Raw genomic sequence first — 24,298 nt, forward strand, 5'->3', positions numbered from 1 at the left:
GATTTTGACGGAGTGGTCGGAGGGCGAGAGTCCAAACAGTGACTTATCGGTAAATTCATTTTACTAAAGATGAGAGAGTTGTTAATGTACAGGTAAACCGAGAAAAAAAAAACTACCCCATCATGAAATCAGAAAAAAATGGCCGCTAATGTTGGCTTCACTTTTTACATCCCAGCATGCAAAGTCCACCCTCCGTGAACCTCGTGAACGTTCGATGTTTGGCGCGCGACATTTCAAAATTTGTGAACGGAAGCGAGAAGCTGAGAAGAAAAAGTGGAAAGGACCGAATTTGACATCAGGTAAGAATATTTGATTGCTGTTACGTTTATTGGTTATTCCAGCATAGGATATCAGTTCCAAGGACCCCAAAAAAGGCTTTTTGAATGTTATCCCAAAGTCCTGAACTCTTGAATTTCAAATCAAGTACTGTCAGACAGTCTATTACTGATAAATTTTCAGCTCTTAACTTCTGAAAGTGTCTGCCTTGTAAGTGATAGGTCTTGGGTTCAATCCCCTCATTCTAATCTCAAATGAATAGATGACGTTTGTTCTTGGAATGGCTAGCTTTCTTCCTACCTGTCCTCTTGTCTTTGATTGTGGGATAAGATCTTTGTCGGGATTCCCGTCAAGTCATGAGTTAATTCAGCTGTCTATCAATAGCCAAAGGCGTCAGTCGACGTCAACTGAAACCGTACATTGCCTCGACAACATAGATTCACCTCGTCCATCGACGGTCGACCAAGTTGGAGTTTGGACACACCTTTCAAATACACCACTGAGTGTAGTGGTTAACGCGTTGGACTTTGGATCTGGAGGTTGGTGGTTCGAGTCCTATAATTCAAGTCATAAAATTTATGTTGGTGTAATAATTAGGGAACGATATTTGTGACAAACATTTAAGTATGCCTCATTGCCTCAACACAATAACCAGTTTTTTTGGCTTTATGGTTCTCTGGACAAAATTTGCACCACCATTTTCGTGTTCCTGGTAAAAAGACCTTTAATTTGATATATCTAAATGCACATCACAGATCACGTTGGAGGAAATACCAATGGAGAGCAAAGGGTTGGCTTGTAAAGAAGCACAGTTTTGCAAAGCAAGTTCTGGATGAGCATAATATCCCATATGAAAGTGCATTTGAGTTTGTCAAGGAACCTAAGCCTGTTATGTGAGTAAATAAACAAAATAAGACAATCATTCAATGTAAATACCTACCATCATTTTAGGGAGTATTGGATACTGTAAATTCATGCAAATGGATACTGTGCTTTTTATTTTTAAATGGAACCATTTTTCCCTCAGCTTTGGAAATATGTACCTAATAATTTTATATTCTTCCAAGTAGTGTCAAGTTTCTTTGCTGGGTCAATACCTATAGGAGCACCATTGAAATTTATTAAATATCCAAAATATATCCATGAATCTACATAAATCCATTATTTGCTTCCTTCCACAGATCATTTGATTATGCTCATGTGTTCAATCCACCCCAGCTTCGTAAAGATGTCAACCATCCTGACTTCAAACCAGTCCCTTGTTTTTCTTTTGGAGATAGCAATGTTCTACTTGAGGGTTTAGATCAGGCAAAACTATTGACAAACACGGTGGAAGTCAATGATGATTTGCCTGAGAAGATTTTGAAACTGAAAGAAGAGAATCCAGTTGCGGATGCTGTTCATAAGATTGTACAGAAGTGAGTATGTTCTTCACTTTACAAATATAATAATATTAATTTAAATTTTGTAGTTGCTAAAGTTAAAGTATTTAAAAGATTAAAAGCAATCATCATTAATTAATTAAATAAAAATAACCAGCTACCTAATTAATTAATCAAGTAAATAAATAAGTTACTTCCTCATATTAACCTTTCATTTTTGGTAGTGACTTCAATTCTGCCACCCTCCATAATTTTTTTTTCAGTATTACATTATTCTACAAAGACCCTCTCATTTTAGAAATCTCATTTCAGATTATCTTATATTGTTCCTCTTATTTCAGAAACCTGTATTCAGCATTGGTGTATGATGGTGCTCAAGAGAAGTTGCCTATTAGAAAAGATCCTGAGAGGCCTGCTTATAGATTCCCTCGGGATTATGGCATTACTGATTTTAGGAAGAAGTAAGTATGAAGTCACTGTCCCAAAATCAAAGAGAGGACAGGATATGAGAAAGCTAGCCATTCCAAAAAGAAACTTATGAAAATAGGAAAGTTTATGTCAAAGTGGGAATCGAACCCACTCTTTCTTATCTCCTCTTGGTTTTGGTAAAAGCATAATTTCAATTGCCATTTTAGGAAATATCTTCCTTGAGTTACAATTTCACCACCCGACATTTTTCTCCCTAAATTCTGTTTTCAGTATGTTGGTGAGCAACAAACTTCTTCAACTATGTGAGTCCATTTCTCCTCTCGACATTTCAACTCGTGCTGTTCTCAATAATGCCAGGTAAGTATATAGGTTATAGGACACTATTTTGTGTTTGTTAGCACTTATTTTTGTATTTTCACTTGTATTGGAAGATTGGATTACATATTCTTTTTTTTTCCAACAAAATACTCAAGTATTTATTTACAATTCATGGACAGCCATTACATTATAGATTAAAATAAATAACAATAACGAAGAAGAAGAAGAAGAAGAAGAAGAAGAAGAAGAAGAAGAAGAAGAAGAAGAAGAAGAAGAAGAAGAAGAAGAAGAACAAGAAGAAGAAGAAGAAGAAGAAGAAGAAGAAGAAGAAGAAGAAGAAGAAGAAGAAGAAGAAGAAGAAGAAGAAGAAGTACTCAATATGTGACTGAAGAAAGAATAGGGGAAAATATAGAAGGAAAAGATGGCAAAAAAATAAAAAAAAGAATGAGCTAATGAGATGCTGTGTCCCCTATAGGGAATGTGTTGCATCTCATGTAGGTACCATTCTTTTTCTTCCTAGCCTTTTCCTACTTAAATAGGGTCAGCGTTTCTTGTCAATCCCCTCTAGGCAGCCCTATGGTGTACCTCATGTCCTGGTGAATTTTTCTCACTCAAGTCTTGATTCACACAATCCTTCCACCTTTTCTTTGGCCTCCCTTTTCTCCAAACCATTAAGTGGTGAACATTGTAATTCTCTGCAGATTTCAACTAACTATTGAGAAGGACGAGGATTTGGTCCAATTCGCCCTGAGAGGAGACAAGGTGCTCATGGCGGATTCTTCTCTACCTAGTTTCCTAGACAACCACCAGAGTGCGTCTGCTATAGATTTGCCCAATCTGTATCCACTCAAACCTACCATATCCATGGAGAAGAATCATTTCTATAAGAGAGACGATTTCTTTCGTAAGTACATAAAGAATAAAACAAATTGAAAATAACAGGAGTTAGCGGTGATAGCGATAGCACATTGAATGCGAAAATTCCCAACAAATTACTGATGGAATGGTGCGCGATTTTGATAAAAGATGGGCGACCATCTGGGCCATTGTAAAATGTAATTGTAAATGCAGTTTCTTTGTGTTATTATGTCACAACTTTGGTGCTCACTGTAGCATTGTAGGATTTTTCCAATATCTCAATAATCCTATTCCCTCTTGTTCTATCCTCTGCTTATAGCTGTGGTAGGATAGGAAAAACGGGAAGTGTGATAAAAGAAAAAAATATTGGCACGAGTGAGAAGAGGCGACAAGAAGTTACAATCTTATCATGATAGTAATAGTGATAATATTTCCATGGTGATTATGATAGGAATAATAATGATATTTCCATGGTGATAATATTTGTGATGATAAGGTTGGGAACACACGATCCGAAAATGTTGAATCGGGATTTTCAGTTCTGAATATGTACTACTTTTATGCGTGAGTCTTTGAAACACATCCTATATCTTTGCATATTTTTCTTGATTTCTCTGTCAATTCTGGCTTCTGAGGAAAAATTCTAAAGTAAGTAAAGAATAGAAAATAGGTATATATATTTTTTTTTTCCATGTGTTGGTCGAAAATTTTCCAAGTCCGAAGAAAAATTAACTATGTAGTTTTTTTTTCTTTTTAGTTCCGTAATAGAAAGTCGTGTGATGTCCTCACCAGATATTTTTTTTTTACATTAATATTTCCTAAAAGTTTCGCTTTTTTTTTCACTCCGTGTGTCAATAGCTCAATATTTGGATGGAAATAATAATTGTGATAATATAATAATAGGGGGGAAAGCATTTCTTATTTTCTGAGGTTATAAAACTTGAAATCTTAACAGCAGGGCGGCTTGATCAGAAAAGTGAGGGCCAACCTCACAGGATTTGCCCTTGTAAAATCGGATTATCGGACGAAGGGAGCGAGTTTTAAGTTTTAACTCGACGATTTTGGATTCAGTTTTTCTGTTTGTTTTTTCCACTATAACTCTTCAATATTTAACCCCTCGCAACCTTTTGTCTGATTTTAATTAAATTAGGTACGTTTAGGTATACATATCTTTAAAACAAACTTTAATTAGGTACTCATTAAATTTGGCCAATTGAGCCTTTTGAGGGGCTCCGTAGATGCTATTTTTCGAAGTGAGCTGTACAGTTAACCAGTAGTTTCAATAACAGAGAGGATATTATAGTTGCCCCTTTTTTTCTAAAATAAAACTATCACCAGCCACCAAGCCGAAGTAAGCTAGGAGCTTGCGTCGATTAGTACATAAAAATAACTAAGTTGATAGGGATCATCTACCTACTCAATATCCTTCACCCATCAACATCCACTGATGGTTTCACCTTGAACTTTCTTCGCGTTGTCTGTGCCCTAAGGATGTTCTGTTCGCTGTAGATTCCTCTTCTTCTTTCTCTCCTCCCATCCCCCCCCCTTTATACCTCCCAGTATAGAAGGATAGGGAGGGTACCTACCTACCAACCTACCTACGCTACGTACCTTCTAGCATCTACCCACCACCGGAAACACAAAACATTATCATGAAATTGAAGAGCTTATAAGACAGACAAGTCTTAACATTAAAATAGAAAGTAAGGGAGAGGGAGGGAGAGAGAGTGTTCTGCTCGCTGATTCCTCTTCCTCTTTCTCCCCTCCCATCCCCCCTTTATACCTCCCAGTATAGAAGGATAGGGAGGGTACCTACCTACCTACCTACGCTACGTACCTTCTAGCATCTACCCACCACCGGAAAACAAAACATTATCATGAAATTGAAGAGCTTATAAGACAGACAAGTCTTAACATTAAAATAGAAAGTAAGGGAGAGGGAGGGAGAGAGAGAAAGAAGAGAAGAAGGAGGAGGAGGGAGAGGTAGAGAGATGTGAAATGAGCAGAAAAAGAAAAGAAGAGAAGTACCTACCTAAGAAAAGGCAGAAGAAAGAAGAGAAGAAGAAGGAGGAGGAGGAGGAGGGAGAGGTAGAGAGATGTGAAATGAGCAGAAAAAGAAAAGAAGAGAAGTACCTACCTAAGAAAAGGCAGAAGAAGTTGAGGAGAAAAGGAAGGAGGAGGAAAAAAAGAAAAAGAAAATCAAGAAGAGAAGTACCTACAACAAAAGAGGGAGAGCAAGGAGAAGAAGGAGAAAAAGAAGAAGGAGGAGGAGGAGGAGGAAAAGAAAATGAAGAAGACGAAGGAAGAGAAGAAAAAGAGGACTAGGGAGGGGGAGAGGAAAGAAATGAATGAAGAAGAGAAGTACCTACAAAAAAAGAAGAGGGAGAGCAAGGAGAAGAAGGAGAAAAAGAAGGAGGAGGAGGAAAAGAAAATGAAGAAGACGAAGGAAGAGAAGAAAAAGAGGACTAGGGAGGGGGAGAGGAAAGAAATGAAATAACCAAAGAAAGAAAAGCCAGAAGAAAATGGTAACTATGTAGAAAGGGAAAAAGAGAAGTGGAAAAGAAGACAACACCATAAATAACATCACACGGAGAATGAAAAGTGGAATGAGAGAGAGAGAGAGAGAGAGATAAAGTTAGCGTTTTTGTTTTTCCCTCAGAATAGAAAACTGTCTGAAAAAAAAACACGCTTTTATTGCTTCTGTATCCCCCCGCTCTCTCTCTCTCTCTCTCTCCCTTTCTCTCTCTCTCTCTCTCTCTTCTGAGTGCTCGCAAGAAAAACAGTGAAATATTTTCAGCATTTAAAGTGTTTTATTATTGCTCTGATGTCTCTCTTTTGCTTTCTGTTCTCTTCTTTTCTTCCCTCTCTCTACCCCCTCTCTTTCTTCCCTTGTGTGTCTGTCTGTCTCCAAGTACAATGTCTCTTTCTTTCTCTCACCCCCTTTTTCTTACCCACTCTCTCTCTCTGTTAATCTTTCCTTGTGTTTCTTTGTCTCCAACTATGTATAATAAATATCTCTGTCTCTTTCTTCCTCTTCTTTTCTTCCCTCTCTCTATCCTCTCTCTTTCTTCCCTTGTGTGTCTGTCTCCAAGTACAATGTCTCTCTCTCTCTTTCACCCCCTCTTTCTTACCCACTCTCTCTCTCTCTCTCTGTTAATCTTTCCTTGTGTTTCTTTGTCTCCAACTATGTATAATAAATATCTCTGTCTCTTTCTTTATGTGATTATCACACCAGGCTTCCATAGCGGAGGTCCCGGGTTCGATTCCCTGCAGCTATTTTTGGAATCGTGGATGCATAAGGAGTAAGAATAACTACAAATTTCACGATTCTGAGCAATGTACAGACAAATCTACAATTTTATTTATATAGATAGATGTGATTTTTGGAATCGTGGATGCTTAAGGAGTAAGAATAACTAAAAATTTCACGATTCTAAGCAATGTACAGACAAATCTACAATTTTATTTATATAGATTTACCTAGATCAGATTACGTTAATTTAATCATTGTCTGTTTTGTTTCGAATTTTCAGCAATGCATTGGATTTCATTGTAGCAATACCAGTAGACGTGATGTACTCAAAGTCAAGGAGAAAAGATCTTGGGTAAGTTTTCAGCAAATATGATTGTCTTCTCTTCTCACCTTTTATTAAATCCACCCTGTATTGTATAACTTGTAGGTAGGTAAATGGGTAGGTGAGGTTAGGTAAGTTTTCAGTGAATATGATTCTATGAATGTTCAGCAGGTCTTCTCCCCTTTCATTTGATTCACCCTGTATTAAAACTTGTAGGTATAGGGACCTAAATGGGTAGGTACAGGTCTTCAGCAAATACCTATGATTGTTTTGTCTTTGTAATTTTCATTGACACAGTAGGTACAACACTGGTACTATCTTCTTCTGGAAAGGGGTTACTTTCTGGTGTTTTCGTGTTAACCCAACACCTACAGCAGGGGTTCTCAACCTTTTAGTAAACACGTACCACTTGAAATTTTCAGAGATTTTGACGTACCACCTTATATTTATATATTAGTGGTACTACCTTCTTCTGGAAAGGGGTTACTTTCTGGTGTTTTCGTGTTGACCCAACACCTACAGTATGCTACTGTATAAATATAGGTAGGTAGATAATGGTACTCAATCTATCAAGTAGCTAATATTTGACTAGTGGCTTTTCCCATTCCGAAATTCCCTAATGCACAAAACCTCTCTATTTCTCATCTCTTTCTCTTTCTCACCTCTTCCTCTCTTTTACTCCTCCTCCCTCCTCTTCCTCTCTCTCTCTCTCTCTCTCTCTCTTTCTCTCTCTCTATCTCTCTCTCTCTTTCTCATTCATAACTCCCGAGTGAGCTAACTTGAGGAAAACTTTCGGAATTGAAAGCAAAATTGATGCATTTTGATATCTAACCAATATAGGTACACTTGGTACACATAGGTACATAGATATACCTAACCTAAATATACTACCTTTACTCGTAACTAACCAATATCTAGGAAGAAACATCTCTTTTCTCTCTGTCTCTCTCTCTCTCTCTCTCTCTCTCTCTCTCTCTCTCTCTCTCTCTCTCTGAGCTTAGGAGATGCTTAATTGTAAACTTTAATTTTTGTTAAAATAAATGTACCATATACACAATAAAACAATCTCTCTCTCCATCATCTTCCCTCTCTCTTCTTACTTCCACATCCTACTCCTTAATATTACATTTTCAGCAACCAATCCTAGGATTGAAGCAATAGATAGATAGATAGATGATGTAGATATAGGTATTTTTTATAACAATGGTTTACATAAAAAAGGAATTTTAATCGTGTTAAGCATAAATACCTGTCACAAATGTCGTTCCCCGTTGAATACACTACGCTAAATTTTGTGACTTGACTTGGACTCGAACCACCAGCCTCCAGATTAGTCCTGATCCGAAGTCCACCGCGCTAACCACTACACCATTGAGATTGGTTTACAAAGGTTTGCATACAAGAAGCTTGAAGTAACTGGATGCCTCAACAAGTCAAAAAGCAGAGGACTTATCTAGATCAACCATAGCAGACATTCTCTTGCAGGGTTTCAGCAGTCATTGTACATCAACAGAGGAAGGGTCACCCCCGACACTACCTACTTTGTGGACACAATGTTTTTCATTTCAAAAGTGCATCCTCCTCTCTCTCTTCTAGATGTTGAAACCTGGACAAACCTTTGTAAAGGACAAGAGAGAGAGAGAGAGAGAGAGAGAGAGAGAGAGAGAGAGTAATATTAAGGGCCGGACAGTTTGAGTAGGAACTTGGTTTATTAATTGGTGGGATTAAACTTTGGAGTCTTTGGATTGAAATTTAAGTTAAACTAAGTTTTCAGTCCGATTGTAGTTTCTACCCGACAATCAACCCTTTATAAAATCAAACATTCGCTCTCTCTCTCTCTCTCTCTCTCTCTCTCTCTCTCTGTGTCTCTCTCTCTCCTCTCTCCTTAATCTTTAGTGTTAAGGAGCACTGATATGAACAAAAGCTTTGTACCTATACTTATCCGTAACTCTATATTTATACTAACTCTATCCTCTTGTTATTCGTACTAACTCCCTTCTCTTGTTATTTGTACTAATTCTATCCTCTTGTTAGTCTTGTTATTTGTACCTACTTGTATAATCGTACACACATTCTTGTAAAAACACAACTACATATTTCCACTCAAGAAATGCAGGTAAGCCTTGTGTGAGAGAGAGAGAGAGAGCTAAAGTAATGCGAGAAAGAGAGGGAGAGAGCTAGAGTAATGCGAGAAAGAGAGGAGAGAACCAGAAATGGGAGAGTGATAGAGAGTAGGAAACAAATATTTAAAGCGAGAAGATAGAGAAAGGGAGGAAGAAAGAGAAGGAGAGGGAGAGAGCTAGAGTAATGCGAGAAAGAGAGGGAGAGAGAGAAGGAGAAAGAGAATAAGAGTAATAGGGAGAGAAAAAGAGAGGGAGAGAGAGAGACTTGAATGCAATAAGGCGCGATGCAGTTATGACCCGTTGCCATAGAAACACACTAGTTTACTATCATCTTTCTCCCTCTCTCTCTCTCACACGTATTACACCTCCCACTATTTCTGTTTTTCACCCCATACAAACCGTTTCTCTCTCTTTTCCTTCCCTCTTTCTTTCTCACTCACACACATTTACCTCTACTGCTCTCTCTCTCTCTCTCTCTCTCTCCTCTAAATTCCTAAACTTTTTCCTACTTCTCCCTCTCCCCCTCTCTTTCTATCCCTCCTCTTCCCCCTCTCACTCCTACACTGTCCTCCTTTTCTATTCTCTCCACCTCTCCTTTTCTATTTCTTTCTCTGTCCCTCTCCCTCCTTCTCTCTGTGTCTTCTATCCCTCTCTCTCTCTTCTCTAAACTCCTAAACTTTTCTCTCCCTCTTCTGTCTCTCTCTATCCTTCTCTCTATCTATCTTCTCTCCTTCTCCCTCCCACATGTAGAACTAGGTCATAGCGTTGGTTATTCTAGTTTAGGAGTTAGGTAGGTACATAACTGTGTTATTACATGAAGCGGACTGTATTCTCACTTTTATATTATTGTACATTATTTATTTTATTTGTTCATTTGTTTTTTTTGTTTTTGTTTTTTTTTTTTTTTTTTTTTTTAGAACCCTTTTGGTATTTTTTATCTGGGAATCCTTTCTATCCTTCGTCTGTTCCCGTTTACAGACTACAGATGGGGTTGGCGTTTTTCGTCAGCCTCTCAATCAGCCCTAAATAGAGTGATTGCTTTGGGCTGACATTTGGTTTTGGTTACAAAAATTTGACTACTGGAAGCCCTTCGCACTCAACCTTTGCTATTTCTTTAGCAAGGGGAATTTTAAGCTGGTATCCTCCCTGTTTAAAGCCCCCCAGCCAGATGGTCAAGTTATTTTTTGACCCAGCCCTTGTGGACCAAACGGCCATTTTTGGCCTTTATCTGAAACATATACTGTATATTGAGTTGTAAGTACTTTCGGTCATTATTAGTGGAAGGGACCATTATTAGTGGAAGTGACCCAATTCATTTGGAAATGTTCAATCTCAATGTTGCGTGATAATCACTGGAGACTTGCAAGAGTGGACAGGACGATAAAATAAATGGAACTTCGTCCTTGCTGAGGCGAAACGGAGTATTTCCATTCGTACCGTGTAGTGTTCAGTGACTGCAGTCAAATGATATGAAAATCAAAGCCAAATGAAATGAAATTGATTCTGTCTGTGTAGTTCACTCCTATCAAACTGTAAGGTTAACTTAAATAAAAACCCATTTTATATATCTTAGAGTTAGGTCAACTAAAACATCCATTTTATGTGTTCGATGAACCAGAAATCTGAAATCCATTTCTTTTCAACATTTCTTTCTGAGGTATGGATCCTTGGGTCAGGTCAGGTTGGGTCCTTTAATGTGGCAGCCGTTATTCAGAGCTATTAAAATCAAAGCCAAATGAAATGAAATTGATTCTGTCTGTGTAGTTCACTTCTATCAAACTGTAAGGTTAACTTAAATAAAAACCCATTTTAATTAGAGCTAGGTCAACTAAAACATCCATTTTAATCTGAAAACCATTTCTTTTCAACATTTCTTTGGGTCCTTTAATGTGGCAGCCGTTATTCAGAGCATTAGGTTTTTCAGTTCACTGAACAACTAGTGATATAGAACGTTTTGCCTTGGCAAGGACGAAACTCAATTATGTGACAAGTACATAATGTTGGATACATAATTATTTCATGTTCATGTTAATGTGAACATTATTTGCTCTCTGATATAGCTAATATTTGTTTCGGTCGCCCGAACATTTATTAAATTAAAATTGTTCTCCCAATCTCTCTCCATTTTGCTTCTGTGGAGGAAATGAATAATTTCGCTTTGTTTGATGGGGGTTTAAATGTCACCAGTATAACTGCTAGGGGTTTCTGTGACCGGGGTATTACCCTCCATTTGGTGACAAAGCTACTCATAATAACCTCACCCAGCCCGAGTGGGGTAAGTGGTGTTTGGAAGGGGGTTTTACCCTCCCTTCGGTGACAAGCTGCCTCTGTTACCCACCTGCTCAAATTAGCCTCAAACAACTTGAGTGGGACCTGAGAAAAGCCATCAGGAAAAGATTTTCAGGACCGCGGGTTATATATGTACCCTCCATTCGTTGACATGGCGACAAAAGCTACCTGCCAACTCATATCAACCTCACCCAACCTGATTGTTGCCCGGGAAAGCGATTAACCAGATGGTCACCCAATCACTCATCCGGTTAGCAACTACGCTCAAAGTTGATTGACATCTACTGAAAATCCATACATGTAGGTACATAAGTCTTACTGACTTATCAAAGGATTTTAATGGAAAAAAGTTCATGGTGTGAACGTGATTCAGTTGATCTCGATAGAATACACTCTAATACCTATACCTGCCTCGGTGGCGTAGTGGTCAAGACGCTCGCCTGGTAAACAGGAGGGCGTGGGTTCGATCCCAGCCATTAAATTAGTTTTTTTAATGAGTTATGCAGTCAAGATATTTTTTTTTAAATTTTTATAGATGTAGATTAAGGAGCACAAGAACAAGGAAGACCAAGGATATCTTACATCAACCAAATCATACATTTCGCTGGTTGCAACAATTACGAAGAAATGAAAGAAATAACCCAGGACAGAGACAGATGGAGAAATGTTGTCAACCAATCCTAGGATTGAAGCAATAGATAGATAGATAGATGATGTAGATATAGGTATTTTTTATAACAATGGTTTACATAAAAAAGGAATTTTAATCGTGTTAAGCATAAATACCTGTCACAAATGTCGTTCCCCGTTGAATACACTACGCTAAATTTTATGACTTGACTTGGACTCGAACCACCAACCTCCAGATTAGTCCAGATCCGAAGTCCACCGCGCTAACCACTACACCACTGAGATTGGTTGGGAAATGAATAATTTCGCTTTGTTTGATGGGGGTTTAAATGTCACCAGTATAACTGCTAGGGGTTTCTGTGACCGGGGTTTTACCCTCCATTTGGTGACAAAGCTACTCATAATTAGGGTTGCCAACCGTACGTTATTTCCCGGAACAATCCGTATTTTTGTCAAAAATCAAATGTTCCGCCGGAACACACCTTTGAGGAAATGAATAATTTCGCTTTGTTTGATGGGGGTTTAAATGTCACCAGTATAACTGCGAGGGGTTTCTGTGACCGGGGTTTTACCGTCCCTTCGGCGACAAGCTGCCTCTGCTACCCACCTGCTCAAATGGAGCAGTTGCAAATGGGTAAAAATTATTAACAAATGGTCGATTCCTATGTGTAAAAAGTTGGGAAAAATCCAAATCTGAGGTCAAAACTCCGAAAAAATAACTGTAAAAGGTCGAAAATTCAGTTTTTATTTTCCGTCAGAGTCCTGAACTCTGACGTCAGACCTCAGGAGATGCGCAGAAACGTAAGCGCACAAACATGAATTGCGCAGAAAATGCATGCGCACAAACAGATTAATGTGTTACCTGCGAGGGAGCTTTGCTCAGGACAGTTTGATGTGACGTCATCGTGTATGGGAGCGTATGCTGTGACGTCAGAGTTCAAGATTTACCGGTATTTTTTAAATCGATTCATCTCGGGATCTAAAAGTCGTAGAAGAAAAATTCCCTAGTTCCTCATTTTTTCTGTTCTTTATCTTAGAAACCTCACCCAAGTAAGCGCAACTGACCTATTAGCCTCAAACAACTTGAGTGGGACCTGAGAAAAGTCATCAGGAAAAGAGATTTTTATATAGGACCGCGGGTTATACCCTCCATACGGTTACATGTTACATGGCGACAAAAGCTACCTGCCAACTCATATTCCTCATCCAACCTGATTGTTGCCCGGAAAAGCGATTAACCAGATGGTCACCCAATCACTCATCCGGTTAGCAGCTACGCTCAAAGTTGATTGACATCTACTGAAAACCCATACATATAGGTATAGGACTATAGGTACATAAGTCTTACTGACTTATCAAAGGATTTTAATGGAAAAAAGTTCATGCTGTGAACGTGATTCAGTTGATCTCGATAGAATAGGTACACTATAATACCTGCCTCGGTGGCGTATTGGTCAAGACGCTCGCCTGTTAAACAGGAGGGCGTGGGTTCGATCCCAGCCGAGGTATGGAATTTTATCCTCACTGATTTTGAGAATTTGACCACATAATAATGGAGCTCTAAGGGTTAGGTGGTAGAGAACGCCTAAGGCGTTAATCTCGCCTAAGTGGTTGCCTTCCACTCAAGAGTCTATTATTATTATCATGATTATTATTATGATAGTAATAGCAGTACCTATATAGCAGGACTCTGCTTAACATTCAGGTACTAAAGGAGCAGGGATATGGTCATTATAGAGTCCAGCATGTTACCATCAGTACCTAGCTATAAGAGCCCAGATTTTGCTAATGTATTAGGTATCTACGTAGATAAACTTAATGTATATAGGTACATATACTTAATGTACCTACATAGGTACATATACTTAATGTACCTACATAGGTACATATACTTTATAATGGCCAAATCCGGCAAATGTTAGGCCACCTGACGGTAGAGGGTAGGTATAGATATGCTCTATACCAGGGGTTTCCAACTAGCGGCCCGCGGGCCACATGTGGCCCGCCATAGGTACCTATTTTTTATAACAATGGTTTACATAAAAAAGGAATTTTAATCGTGTTGAGCATAAATACCTGTCACAAATGTCGTTCCCCGTTTAATACACTACGCTAAATTTTGTGACTTGACTTGGACTCGAACCACCAACCTCCAGATTAGTCCAGATCCGAAGTCCACCGCGCTAACCACTACACCACTGAGATTGGTTTGACTATATTTTATTGGTTGAAATTAAATTAGATTTTTTTAATGAGTTATGCAGTCAAGATATATATTTTTTTAAATTTTTTATATATGTAGATTAAGGAGCACAAGGACAAGGAAGATCAAGGACATCTTACATCAACCAAATCATAGATTTCGCTGGTTGCAACAATTACGAAGAAATGAAAGAATTGACCCAGGACAGAGACAGATGGAGAGATGTTGCCAACCAATCCTAGGATTGAAGCAATAGATAGATAGATGTAGATATAGGTATTTTTTATAACAATGGTTTACATAAAAAAAGGAATTTTAATCGTGTTGAGCATAATATACCTGTCACAAATGTCGTTCCCCGTTGAATACACTACGCTAAATTTTGTGACTTGACTTGGACTCGAACCACCAACCTCCAGATCCGAAGTCCACCGTGCTAACCACTACACCATTGAGATTGGTTTACAAAGGTTTGCATACAAGAAGCTTGAAGTAATTGGATGCCTCAACAAGTCAAAAAGCAGAGGACTTATCTAGATCAACCATAGCAGACATTCTCTTGCAGGGTTTCAGCGGTCATTGTTCATCAACAGAGGAAGGGTCACCCCCGACACTACCTACTTTGTGGACACAATGTTTTTCATTTCAAAAGTGCATCCTCCTCTCTCTCTCTTCTAGATGTTGAAACCTGGACAAACCTTTGTAAAGGACAAGAGAGAGAGAGAGAGAGAGAGAGAGAGAGAGAGAGAGAGAGAGAGAGAGAGAGAGAGAGAGAGAGAGAGAGAGAGAGAGAGAGCGTTCTCTCTCTCACTCACTCTCTATAGCCTTCTATCTCCCTCTCACTCACTCTCTTCAGCGTTCTCTCTCTCACTCACTCTCTATAGCCTTCTATCTCCCTCTCACTCACTCTCTTCAGCGTTCTCTCTCTCACTCACTCTCTATAGCCTTCTATCTCCCTCTCACTCACTCTCTTCAGCGTTCTCTCTCTCACTCACTCTCTATAGCCTTCTATCTCCCTCTCACTCACTCTCTTCAGCGTTCTCTCTCTCACTCACTCTCTATAGCCTTCTATCTCCCTCTCACTCACTCTCTTCAGCGTTCTCTCTCTCACTCACTCTCTATAGCCTTCTATCTCCCTCTCTCTCTCTCTCTTTATCTCCTTAGAGAAGGGTTCTCTTTCCAATCTTTTTTTTTATTTTTTTCTTCCTCATTCTATCTCTCTCGTACACGCTCATTCTCTGATTCTCTCTCTCTCTCTCTCCGTCTACATAGGTATCTCTGTCTCTCTCACTTACTCCCAGGTGCATTTCCTTGTCATGCCAATGTCAGCGTAATTTTACATTCTCTTTCTCTCTCCCTTCCACTTTCTCTTTTTTTACCTCTCTCTCTCTCTCTCTCTCTCTCTCTCTCTCTCTCTCTTTGGTTTCATATTTCACAATTTCTATACCTTGATATACTCGCGTACAAATTTTTTGGGATAATACATATACGAGTATATTGACTCTGGAACATTTTGTGAATATGTGACAGTATTTCCATTAAACATGGAGCCAATTATGAAATCAAAGACAGTAGGTATTTTTTTTTTTTTTTTTTTTTTTTTTTAAGGGGGATATGGCCATTATATATGTAGAGTCCAGCATGTTACCATCAGTACCTAGAAGGGCCCAGATTTTGCTAATGTATAAACTTAATGGATATACATAGGTACATATACTTAATGTACCTACATAGATATATACTTTATAATGGCCAAATCCAGCAAATGCTAGGCTACCTGACGGTAGAGGGTAGGTATAGATATGCTCTATACCAGGGGTTTCCAACTAGCGGCCCCCGGCCACATGTGGCCCGCCAGACCATTTTTGTGCCCCGCGAAGCTTTTTGGGATTTGTACAAACTTACCTGCAAACTGACCCCCTTTAGTGTTCAACTACAATTAGGAGAATAGTTTTTTTTTTTTGAAAAATTTCTCCTGCGGCGCTCGAAATTCGATCGGACTGCTTAAAAGTTGAGGGGGTCCTACAATGTTCCCCTATGTACATATCTGGCCCGCGAAGTACTTCCCAATGTAGCATGTGGCCCGCATACACATGGAAGTTGGAAACCCCTGTTCTATACATAGGTTACGGTAGATAATATAAATCTTTTATTTGGATCACGTATAGCAACCGCTGCACGCTGGACTCTGGTAAAACTTTCTTCCCCCTCCCTCTCTCCTTTATTATACCTCCTTCCCACTCCTTCCTTCGTTCTCCTTCTCCTATGATCTTTTTTATTTTATTTTGTACCTACCTCCTTATTTTCTTTTCCTTTACTTCCCCTTACCCTATTTTTTTCTGTTACACCTCCTCCTCTTCTTAGGTACTCTTCTCCTTACATTTTCCCTTCTCTCTTTATTCTTCTTATTCTTTTTTTCTCCCATTACCTACCTATTCTACTTTTTCTATCTCCTCCTCTTATTTCTCTTCGATATTCTTTCTTTTATTCTCCTCCCTCCTTTCCTTTTTTTTTATCTTCTTCCTCCGTTTTAAAATCTCATTTTTTGCTCTGCTCTTTTTTTATTATCATTTTCATCACAATTTTCCTAATTAAAAAATTCAGAAAGTACAACATAAGTCGGAAGATATTAACTGTAGAAAAAAAAACCTCGTAACTTACCTTTTATGTAAAAAAAAGTAGAAAAAAAAAGCTGACGTAATCCTTCACGACACGTGAGACACAGAATTGTCATGGGGCTGTTCTTCTTGTTGAGATATTGAAGCTTTCCAGAGAATTTCATAATCATAAATCTCAGAATAATTTCCCATCAGATGGAAACTTCTTGGAAAAACCATAGAGCAAGACCCAGTCAGGCGGAAACATGTGTAGCTCCTTCCTTCGTTCTCCTTCTCCTATGATCTTTTTTATTTTCTACCTCCTTATTTTCTTTTCCTTTAGTTCCCCTTACCCTATTCTTTTCTGTTACACCTCCTCCTCTTCTTAGGTACTCTTCTCCTTACATTTTCCCTTCTCTCTTTTTTTCTTCTTATTCTTTTTCTCTCCCATTACCTACCTATTCTACTTTTTCTATCTCCTCCTCTTATTTCTCTTCGATATTCTTTCTTTTATTCTCCTCCCTCCTTTCCTTCTCTTCTCTCCCTGTTCTTTCTTTTCTTGTTCTTATCTTTTAACTCTTCCTCATATTCCTTCCTCTATCTCCCCTTTACATCACTTTTCTGTAACTTTGCATTCTCCTCTACGTAAACTACCTAAACCAATCAGGGCCGTATCCCCCCTCCCTCCCCTACATTACTGTTTGGACTCTTTTACCTCCTCCTCCCCCCCTCTCTCGACAAAATCCTGTATACGGCCCTGGTACTACCTACTGATGTATTTCTTAACTCTATACCTACCTATCTATATGTATCTATATTGTATACCTATACCTAGCTTCATTTACGAAACTGTCATTTCGTTCACTCACTCTCTTCAGCCTATCTCCCTCTCTCTCTCTCACTCACTCTCTACAGCCTTCTCTCTCTCACACACACTCTCTTCAGCCTTCTATCTCCCTCTCTCTCACTCTCTACAGTTTTCTCTCTCTCTCACTCTTTACAGTTTTCTCTCTCTCACTCACTCTCTATAGCCTTCTATCTCCCTCTCACTCACTCTTCAGCGTTTTCTCTCTCACTCACTCTCTATAGCCTTCTATCTCCCTCTCACTCACTCTTCAGCGTTTTCTCTCTCACTCACTCTCTATAGCCTTCTATCTCCCTCTCACTCACTCTTCAGCGTTTTCTCTCTCACTCACTCTCTATAGCCTTCTATCTCCCTCTCACTCACTCTTCAGCGTTTTCTCTCTCACTCACTCTCTATAGCCTTCTATCTCCCTCTCACTCACTCTTCAGCGTTTTCTCTCTCACTCACTCTCTATAGCCTTCTATCTCCCTCTCACTCACTCTTCAGCGTTTTCTCTCTCACTCACTCTCTATAGCCTTCTATCTCCCTCTCACTCACTCTTCAGCGTTTTCTCTCTCACTCACTCTCTATAGCCTTCTATCTCCCTCTCACTCACTCTTCAGCGTTTTCTCTCTCACTCACTCTCTATAGCCTTCTATCTCCCTCTCACTCACTCTTCAGCGTTTTCTCTCTCACTCACTCTCTATAGCCTTCTATCTCCCTCTCACTCACTCTTCAGCGTTTTCTCTCTCACTCACTCTCTATAGCCTTCTATCTCCCTCTCACTCACTCTTCAGCGTTTTCTCTCTCACTCACTCTCTATAGCCTTCTATCTCCCTCTCACTCACTCTTCAGCGTTTTCTCTCTCACTCACTCTCTATAGCCTTCTATCTCCCTCTCACTCACTCTTCAGCGTTTTCTCTCTCACTCACTCTCTATAGCCTTCTATCTCCCTCTCACTCACTCTTCAGCGTTTTCTCTCTCACTCACTCTCTATAGCCTTCTATCTCCCTCTCACTCACTCTTCAGCGTTTTCTCTCTCACTCACTCTCTATAGCCTTCTATCTCCCTCTCACTCACTCTTCAGCGTTTTCTCTCTCACTCACTCTCTATAGCCTTCTATCTCCCTCTCACTCACTCTTCAGCGTTTTCTCTCTCACTCACTCTCTATAGCCTTCTATCTCCCTCTCACTCACTCTTCAGCGTTTTCTCTCTCACTCACTCTCTATAGCCTTCTATCTCCCTCTCACTCACTCTTCAGCGTTTTCTCTCTCACTCACTCTCTATAGCCTTCTATCTCCCTCTCACTCACTCTTCAGCGTTTTCTCTCTCACTCACTCTCTATAGCCTTCTATCTCCCTCTCACTCACTCTTCAGCGTTTTCTCTCTCACTCACTCTCTATAGCCTTCTATCTCCCTCTCACTCACTCTTCAGCGTTTTCTCTCTCACTCACTCTCTATAGCCTTCTATCTCCCTCTCACTCACTCTTCAGCGTTTTCTCTCTCACTCACTCTCTATAGCCTTCTATCTCCCTCTCACTCACTCTTCAGCGTTTTCTCTCTCACTCACTCTCTATAGCCTTCTATCTCCCTCTCACTCACTCTTCAGCGTTTTCTCTCTCACTCACTCTCTATAGCCTTTAGGAGAAAGCCAGTCGTTCCGAGAACGAACATTGTCCCATCAGGATAAAATCCGCCCCGGGCGGGAATCGAACCCGCGGCCTAACGCTTACAAGGCAGACGCGCTACCAACTAAGCTAACTAGGCTGGCTAAGACAGTAGGTAGGTATAGCTGTTAAGGTCTTTAGAGTGAATTGGGTTTTGCCCTTCATGCTGTCACCAAAGCTACCTGTCTCCTCACATTAACCTTAGCGAGCCACTCACTATCAGGTAGACCTGACAGGTACGGTTGAAAAGATCCACCCGTCAGGTCTACCTGATAGCGAGTGGCTGGCGTTACTCTGTCCAAGTATGCCCGGGAAAAGCCAGAAGCATGGTCACCCATTCTTTTAATAACCTTGTGCAAATATGCTTCATGGTCACCCATCCTTATACTAACCATGTGCAAAGATGCTTCATTAACCTACATAATTATGTACGAGTATGTATTAGGTAGGTACCTAATAGCCTAATACCCTAGTTTAAATTTAAACCTAATTAAACCCCTAATTACTTATGTAACACGTTAACCTCGTTCTCTCTCTTTCTCTCTCTCTCTCTCTCTCTCTCTCTCTCTCTCTCTCTCTCTCTGTCTCTCTCTTACCTACTAATTATTATTTATTTTTATTATACTATAAGTGCAATTTATGAGCTTTGTTAGACTTGTTCTTTCCCTCTCTCTCTCCCCTCTCTTTCTCTCCCTTTACCTTCTCTCTTTCTCTTTCTCCCCATCACTATCTAGATAGGTACTTCCATCTCTAAGACTCGTTGAAATTCAAGTGCAATTTTTCGAGAGCGTCGAACCCGGGACCTTCTGCACGAAAGTACATTACCAGTGGACCGAAATTCCAGTCATTCGCGACGGTCCTTGAAAATTCCTAATAGGTAGGAACTATGATTTTTTTTTCTTTTTCCAAGTCTATGATAGCAAGAAGACAGGATGGAAGAAAGCTAGCGGTTCCTATAGAACGTTTAGGGCAAAAGCTAAGCTGCCCTGGAGGGGCAATCGAACATGTGGCTTCAGCACTTACAAGTTACAAGGTAGACGAGCAACCTTACAAGGTAACTAGGCTGTCCAAACATGTTTATTTTGTACAATTTTTTTTATGTATATAATAGCTGTGAATCAAAGGCTAATAATAGGAACGTATTAATGAAATTTGGTGTACCTTCCTAAAACAAGACATACTTTGCAGTAGCACCTAGATTTGGGCGTCATACCAAGAAGAAGTATCCGAGTCCACGAACTTATCAAACGACCCGTCTAAAATGTGAACTTTTCTTAGGGGACTTTACAGGAGACTTAGGGGGACTCCTATTTTAACAGACTTGACAGTATAAACAATGTACAGCTACACCTACCCTGTATTGCTATATCCTGTTTTATACAAGGATGTTGAGAAGGTGGGGGGGGGGGGGGGTTTAGATCACGAACTTTTTTTCAGCGCGTGGTGCCTCCTGGACACTGAATTTGAAGCCTCTATTTGCTGTCAGCATCTAGAGCAGTAAGGCTAATCCTGAATATAACCTCCAGGAAGCTACAGTCCTCGTGTCGAGGATTATCTTCAACAGGATTCAGGAATAGGAATATGGACAGGAATAAATATTCCTATGGACAGGAATATTCCTTATAATCCTAGTGACGTAATGGACAGGAATAAATATTTCTGGTCGTTGGGGGTGGAAGAGTTACTTCAGGAAAACTTACTGCCTCTTTGAATATTGAATATGTAAAGCCCTGAAAAAAGGAAGGTCCACAGTATCCTGATAATCCCAGTGAGGTAATGGACAGGAATAAATATTCCCATGGACATCAGGAATAGGACGGGAATATTCCTGATAATCCCAGTGAGGTAATGGACAGGAATAAATATTCCTATGGACAGGAATAGGACGGGAATATTCCTGATAATCCTAGTGACGTAATGGACAGGAATAAATATTCCTGGTCATTGGGGGTGGAAGAGTTACTTCAGGAAAACTTACTGCCTCTTTGAATATTGAATATGTAAAGCCCTGAAAAAAGGAAGGTTGGAGGAAGATCCACAGTGATGTACTGCTTCGAGCAATGTAGGAACTAGGAACAATGTCTGATATTATGTGGGCACAGTTTTATGTTTTATTGAAAAAAAGAAATTAAGTCCGGCAGCTTGGTATGGATATCTTTGCCCCTTGAGGGTCATGGTCCTATTTTTTTATACCTATCTATCCTGGCGGATTTTAACATTTTTACCCAGCAGAAAAATGGTAGCCTGATCTGGCCATTGGTGTATTTTACGTATTTTGGTTATCCTTTCTTTCAAGGATAATTCATCTCAGGACGAGGATGAACTGTGTTATTTTAGAGAAGAAGAAGAAGGAGGAGGAAGAGAAATAGGCTGAAGAGAATAAGGAAGAAGAGGAGGAGGAGGAGAAGAAGTGGAATGGGGAGAAGGTATTGGATAATCCATTTCACTATCTCAGCTCAGAAGACGAAGTTTCAAAGACGAGAGTTTTTGGAGTCGAGTATAAATTTCATGCGAGGAAAAGAAGATTTTCTTGCTCTCATTCCTTCTTCTTTTTCTCTTCGCCTCCTACTTCTATTTTTCTTCTTTTAATTCTTCTTTTTTCTCCTAGGTACTCCTAATTCTTCTTTTTTTCCTCCTCCTATAATTCTTTTTCTTTCTTTTTTTAGAGCAAAGAACTGTGGAAAAGTAATCAAATTTATTTAAGAACTCCATAAGAAGACCATTTGATAATGAGAAATGAGTGTAAGTTACCCAAGTTTTCTTCTTGGAATTCCTATAAAATTAATTGTTAGGACATATGTATATAGGTACATAGAAAAAGTTACACATAGTGGAAATGGAACATAGTGGAATAAAGTTATACATGGAATTTTTCAGCTTTCCACATGTTTGTAGATAATTACATAAGTAGATAATTATGTACATATATATGTACATAGTTAATATACATATACATACACACGTACAGACTTTTGTGCATTAATCCATTGTAGATTAATCAAAGAGCAATAACCTCATTGATTGGCTAATGGTTTTACCTTCGAATGGAGGAGCCATTTTTATTGCCATTTTAATTTATTATTTTAGCCATTTCTTCTCTTTCTTATTCTCCTCTTTCTTTCTCCTCTTCTTTATATGCATCTTCGTTTTCGTCTCCTCCTCCTCCTTCTTCTTTGTATGTAATTCTGGGGTTCCAAAACCAAAACTTCTCCTATTGGACTTCGAACCTGTGACTTCTGTTTCGAGAGTCAAAACTGCCGATATCGTTACCAATGGGTACTAAGTGCACCCAGCACCATCGAGTGAGAGCACCCTGTATGTTAATCTTTGCTACACATGTACTTTGATCCGTGATGCTTATCACTGATATTGTTACGCTCAAAACCTGCCGGATTTACATTTTACATGTAAATTGTAAATGTACCTACCTACCTACTTGTACAGGGTGGCTCATTAACTTTTTGCAAAAAAAAAAACATTAGTTTATGCTGGTAATACATCATTTTTCCAATTATTTGACATGTGAGAATTGCCAAGGTCATAATATCCCTAACAGGCTTTTATGCCAGGAATATTTCATTTCGCGAAGATTTCTACCAGCTCCTCAACTATCCTTACTAAGGCTAAAAACAGAGTGGGGCTGAGAGAATAGAGCAGAGAGCAGGTAGAGGAAAGAGACGGCCGCAAACCGAATACAGCTGAGAGGAAAAATCCAATTGCTCTCTTCTCTGTTTTTAGAGAGGTTTGTCATTCACTTTGATATCAGTGATACAAATTTGGTACCGCACATCTGGTCCCCCCTGTATATTCTAATACATATGTTTGCAGGTTGTAATAATAATTGTACAATGTATTGTTTTAGTTCAAGCCTTTTTTTCCCTGTTGTTTCGTAATAACAATGCTACCATTTGTCCATTTTCTAACTCGACTATTCTATTCCTCTCTCTCTCTATTTCTCATACCTTTTCCTCTCTCTCTCTCTCTCTCTTTCTCCCTTTCCCTCTTCTTTCTCCCCCTCCCTCTCTCTTTTCCTCCCTCTCCCTGTCACAGGTTTACCTCTTCACTTGGAAACTGTCTCCCTTTCTCACTCTTCCTGTTCTTTTCTCTCTCTCTCTCTCTCTCTCTCTCTATCTCTATCTCTATCTCTGTCTCTCTTCCCCCCTTCTCTCTCTCCCTCTCCCTCCTCGTCATAGAGAAGTACAGTTACACATCGATATCACATAGGAATTTAGATATTCAGGGTTCTGTATTCAGAAGGAAGGCAAGTCGTGCACTTGTTAAAATAATATTGAGAGTTGATTTCTTTCCCTCTCTTGTATTTTTGTGGTGGTTTTAGCTTCTGTTGATTGGTGCTGATCTAATTAAAATAAAAGTCTAATTAAAAAAGAATAATCTTATATTATAAGAACGAGATCCATTCACAGTTCACATTTCATAGTTCACACACTGATCGCTCTATCTCTAGAACCACAACACTTAACTTTTTGCAAAAAAAAAACATTAGTTTATGCTGGTGATACATCATTTTTCCATCTTTTGGCATGTGAGAATTGCCAAGGTCATAATATGCCTAAGAGGCCTTTATGCCAGGAATATTTCATTTCGCGAATATTTCTACCAGCTCCTCAACTATCCTTACTAAGGCTAAAAACAGAGTGGGGCTGAGACTCTGAGAGAATAGAGCAGAGAGCAGGTAGAGGAAAGAGACGACTGCAAACCGAACACAGCTGAGAGTAAAAAGCTAATCGCTCTCTTCTCTGTTTTTAGAGAGGTTTGTCATTCACTTTGATATCAGTGATACAAATTTGGTACCTGACATCTGGTCCCCCCTGTATATTCTAATACATATGTTTGCAGGTTGTAATAATAATTGTAGGTACAATGTATTGTTTTAGTTCAAGCCTTTTTTTTCCTGTTGTTTCGTAATAACAATGCTACCATTTGTCCATTTTCCATTTTCTAACTCGACTATTCTATTCCTCTCTCTATTTCTCATACCTTTTCCTCTCTCTCTCTCTCTCTCTCTCTCTTTCTTTTTTTTTTCTTTCTTTTCTCTCTTCTCTTTTCTCTCTCCATACGATATCGGTCTCGGCATTCCTGCTGAACC

General features: G+C 39.2%; 1 protein-coding gene across 1 annotated transcript in view; it reads left to right on the top strand.

Annotated features, from left to right (window-relative positions):
- The first annotated feature begins 176 nt into the window (after nt 1-176).
- Nucleotides 177-24,298, top strand: part of LOC103508338 — a 30,884-nt gene continuing 6,762 nt past the window's right edge. The window contains exons 1-8 of the mRNA XM_008472886.1: nt 177-209; nt 997-1,169; nt 1,458-1,694; nt 2,000-2,119; nt 2,358-2,444; nt 3,107-3,309; nt 3,583-3,587; nt 6,797-6,868. Coding sequence (XP_008471108.1) covers nt 177-209; nt 997-1,169; nt 1,458-1,694; nt 2,000-2,119; nt 2,358-2,444; nt 3,107-3,309; nt 3,583-3,587; nt 6,797-6,868 — 930 coding nt within the window. The remainder of the gene's footprint in view (nt 210-996; nt 1,170-1,457; nt 1,695-1,999; nt 2,120-2,357; nt 2,445-3,106; nt 3,310-3,582; nt 3,588-6,796; nt 6,869-24,298) is intronic.

This window comes from Diaphorina citri, unplaced genomic scaffold (genome assembly GCF_000475195.1).
Source record: "Diaphorina citri unplaced genomic scaffold, Diaci psyllid genome assembly version 1.1 scaffold389, whole genome shotgun sequence".
Classification (NCBI taxonomy): Eukaryota; Metazoa; Arthropoda; class Insecta; order Hemiptera; family Psyllidae; genus Diaphorina; species Diaphorina citri.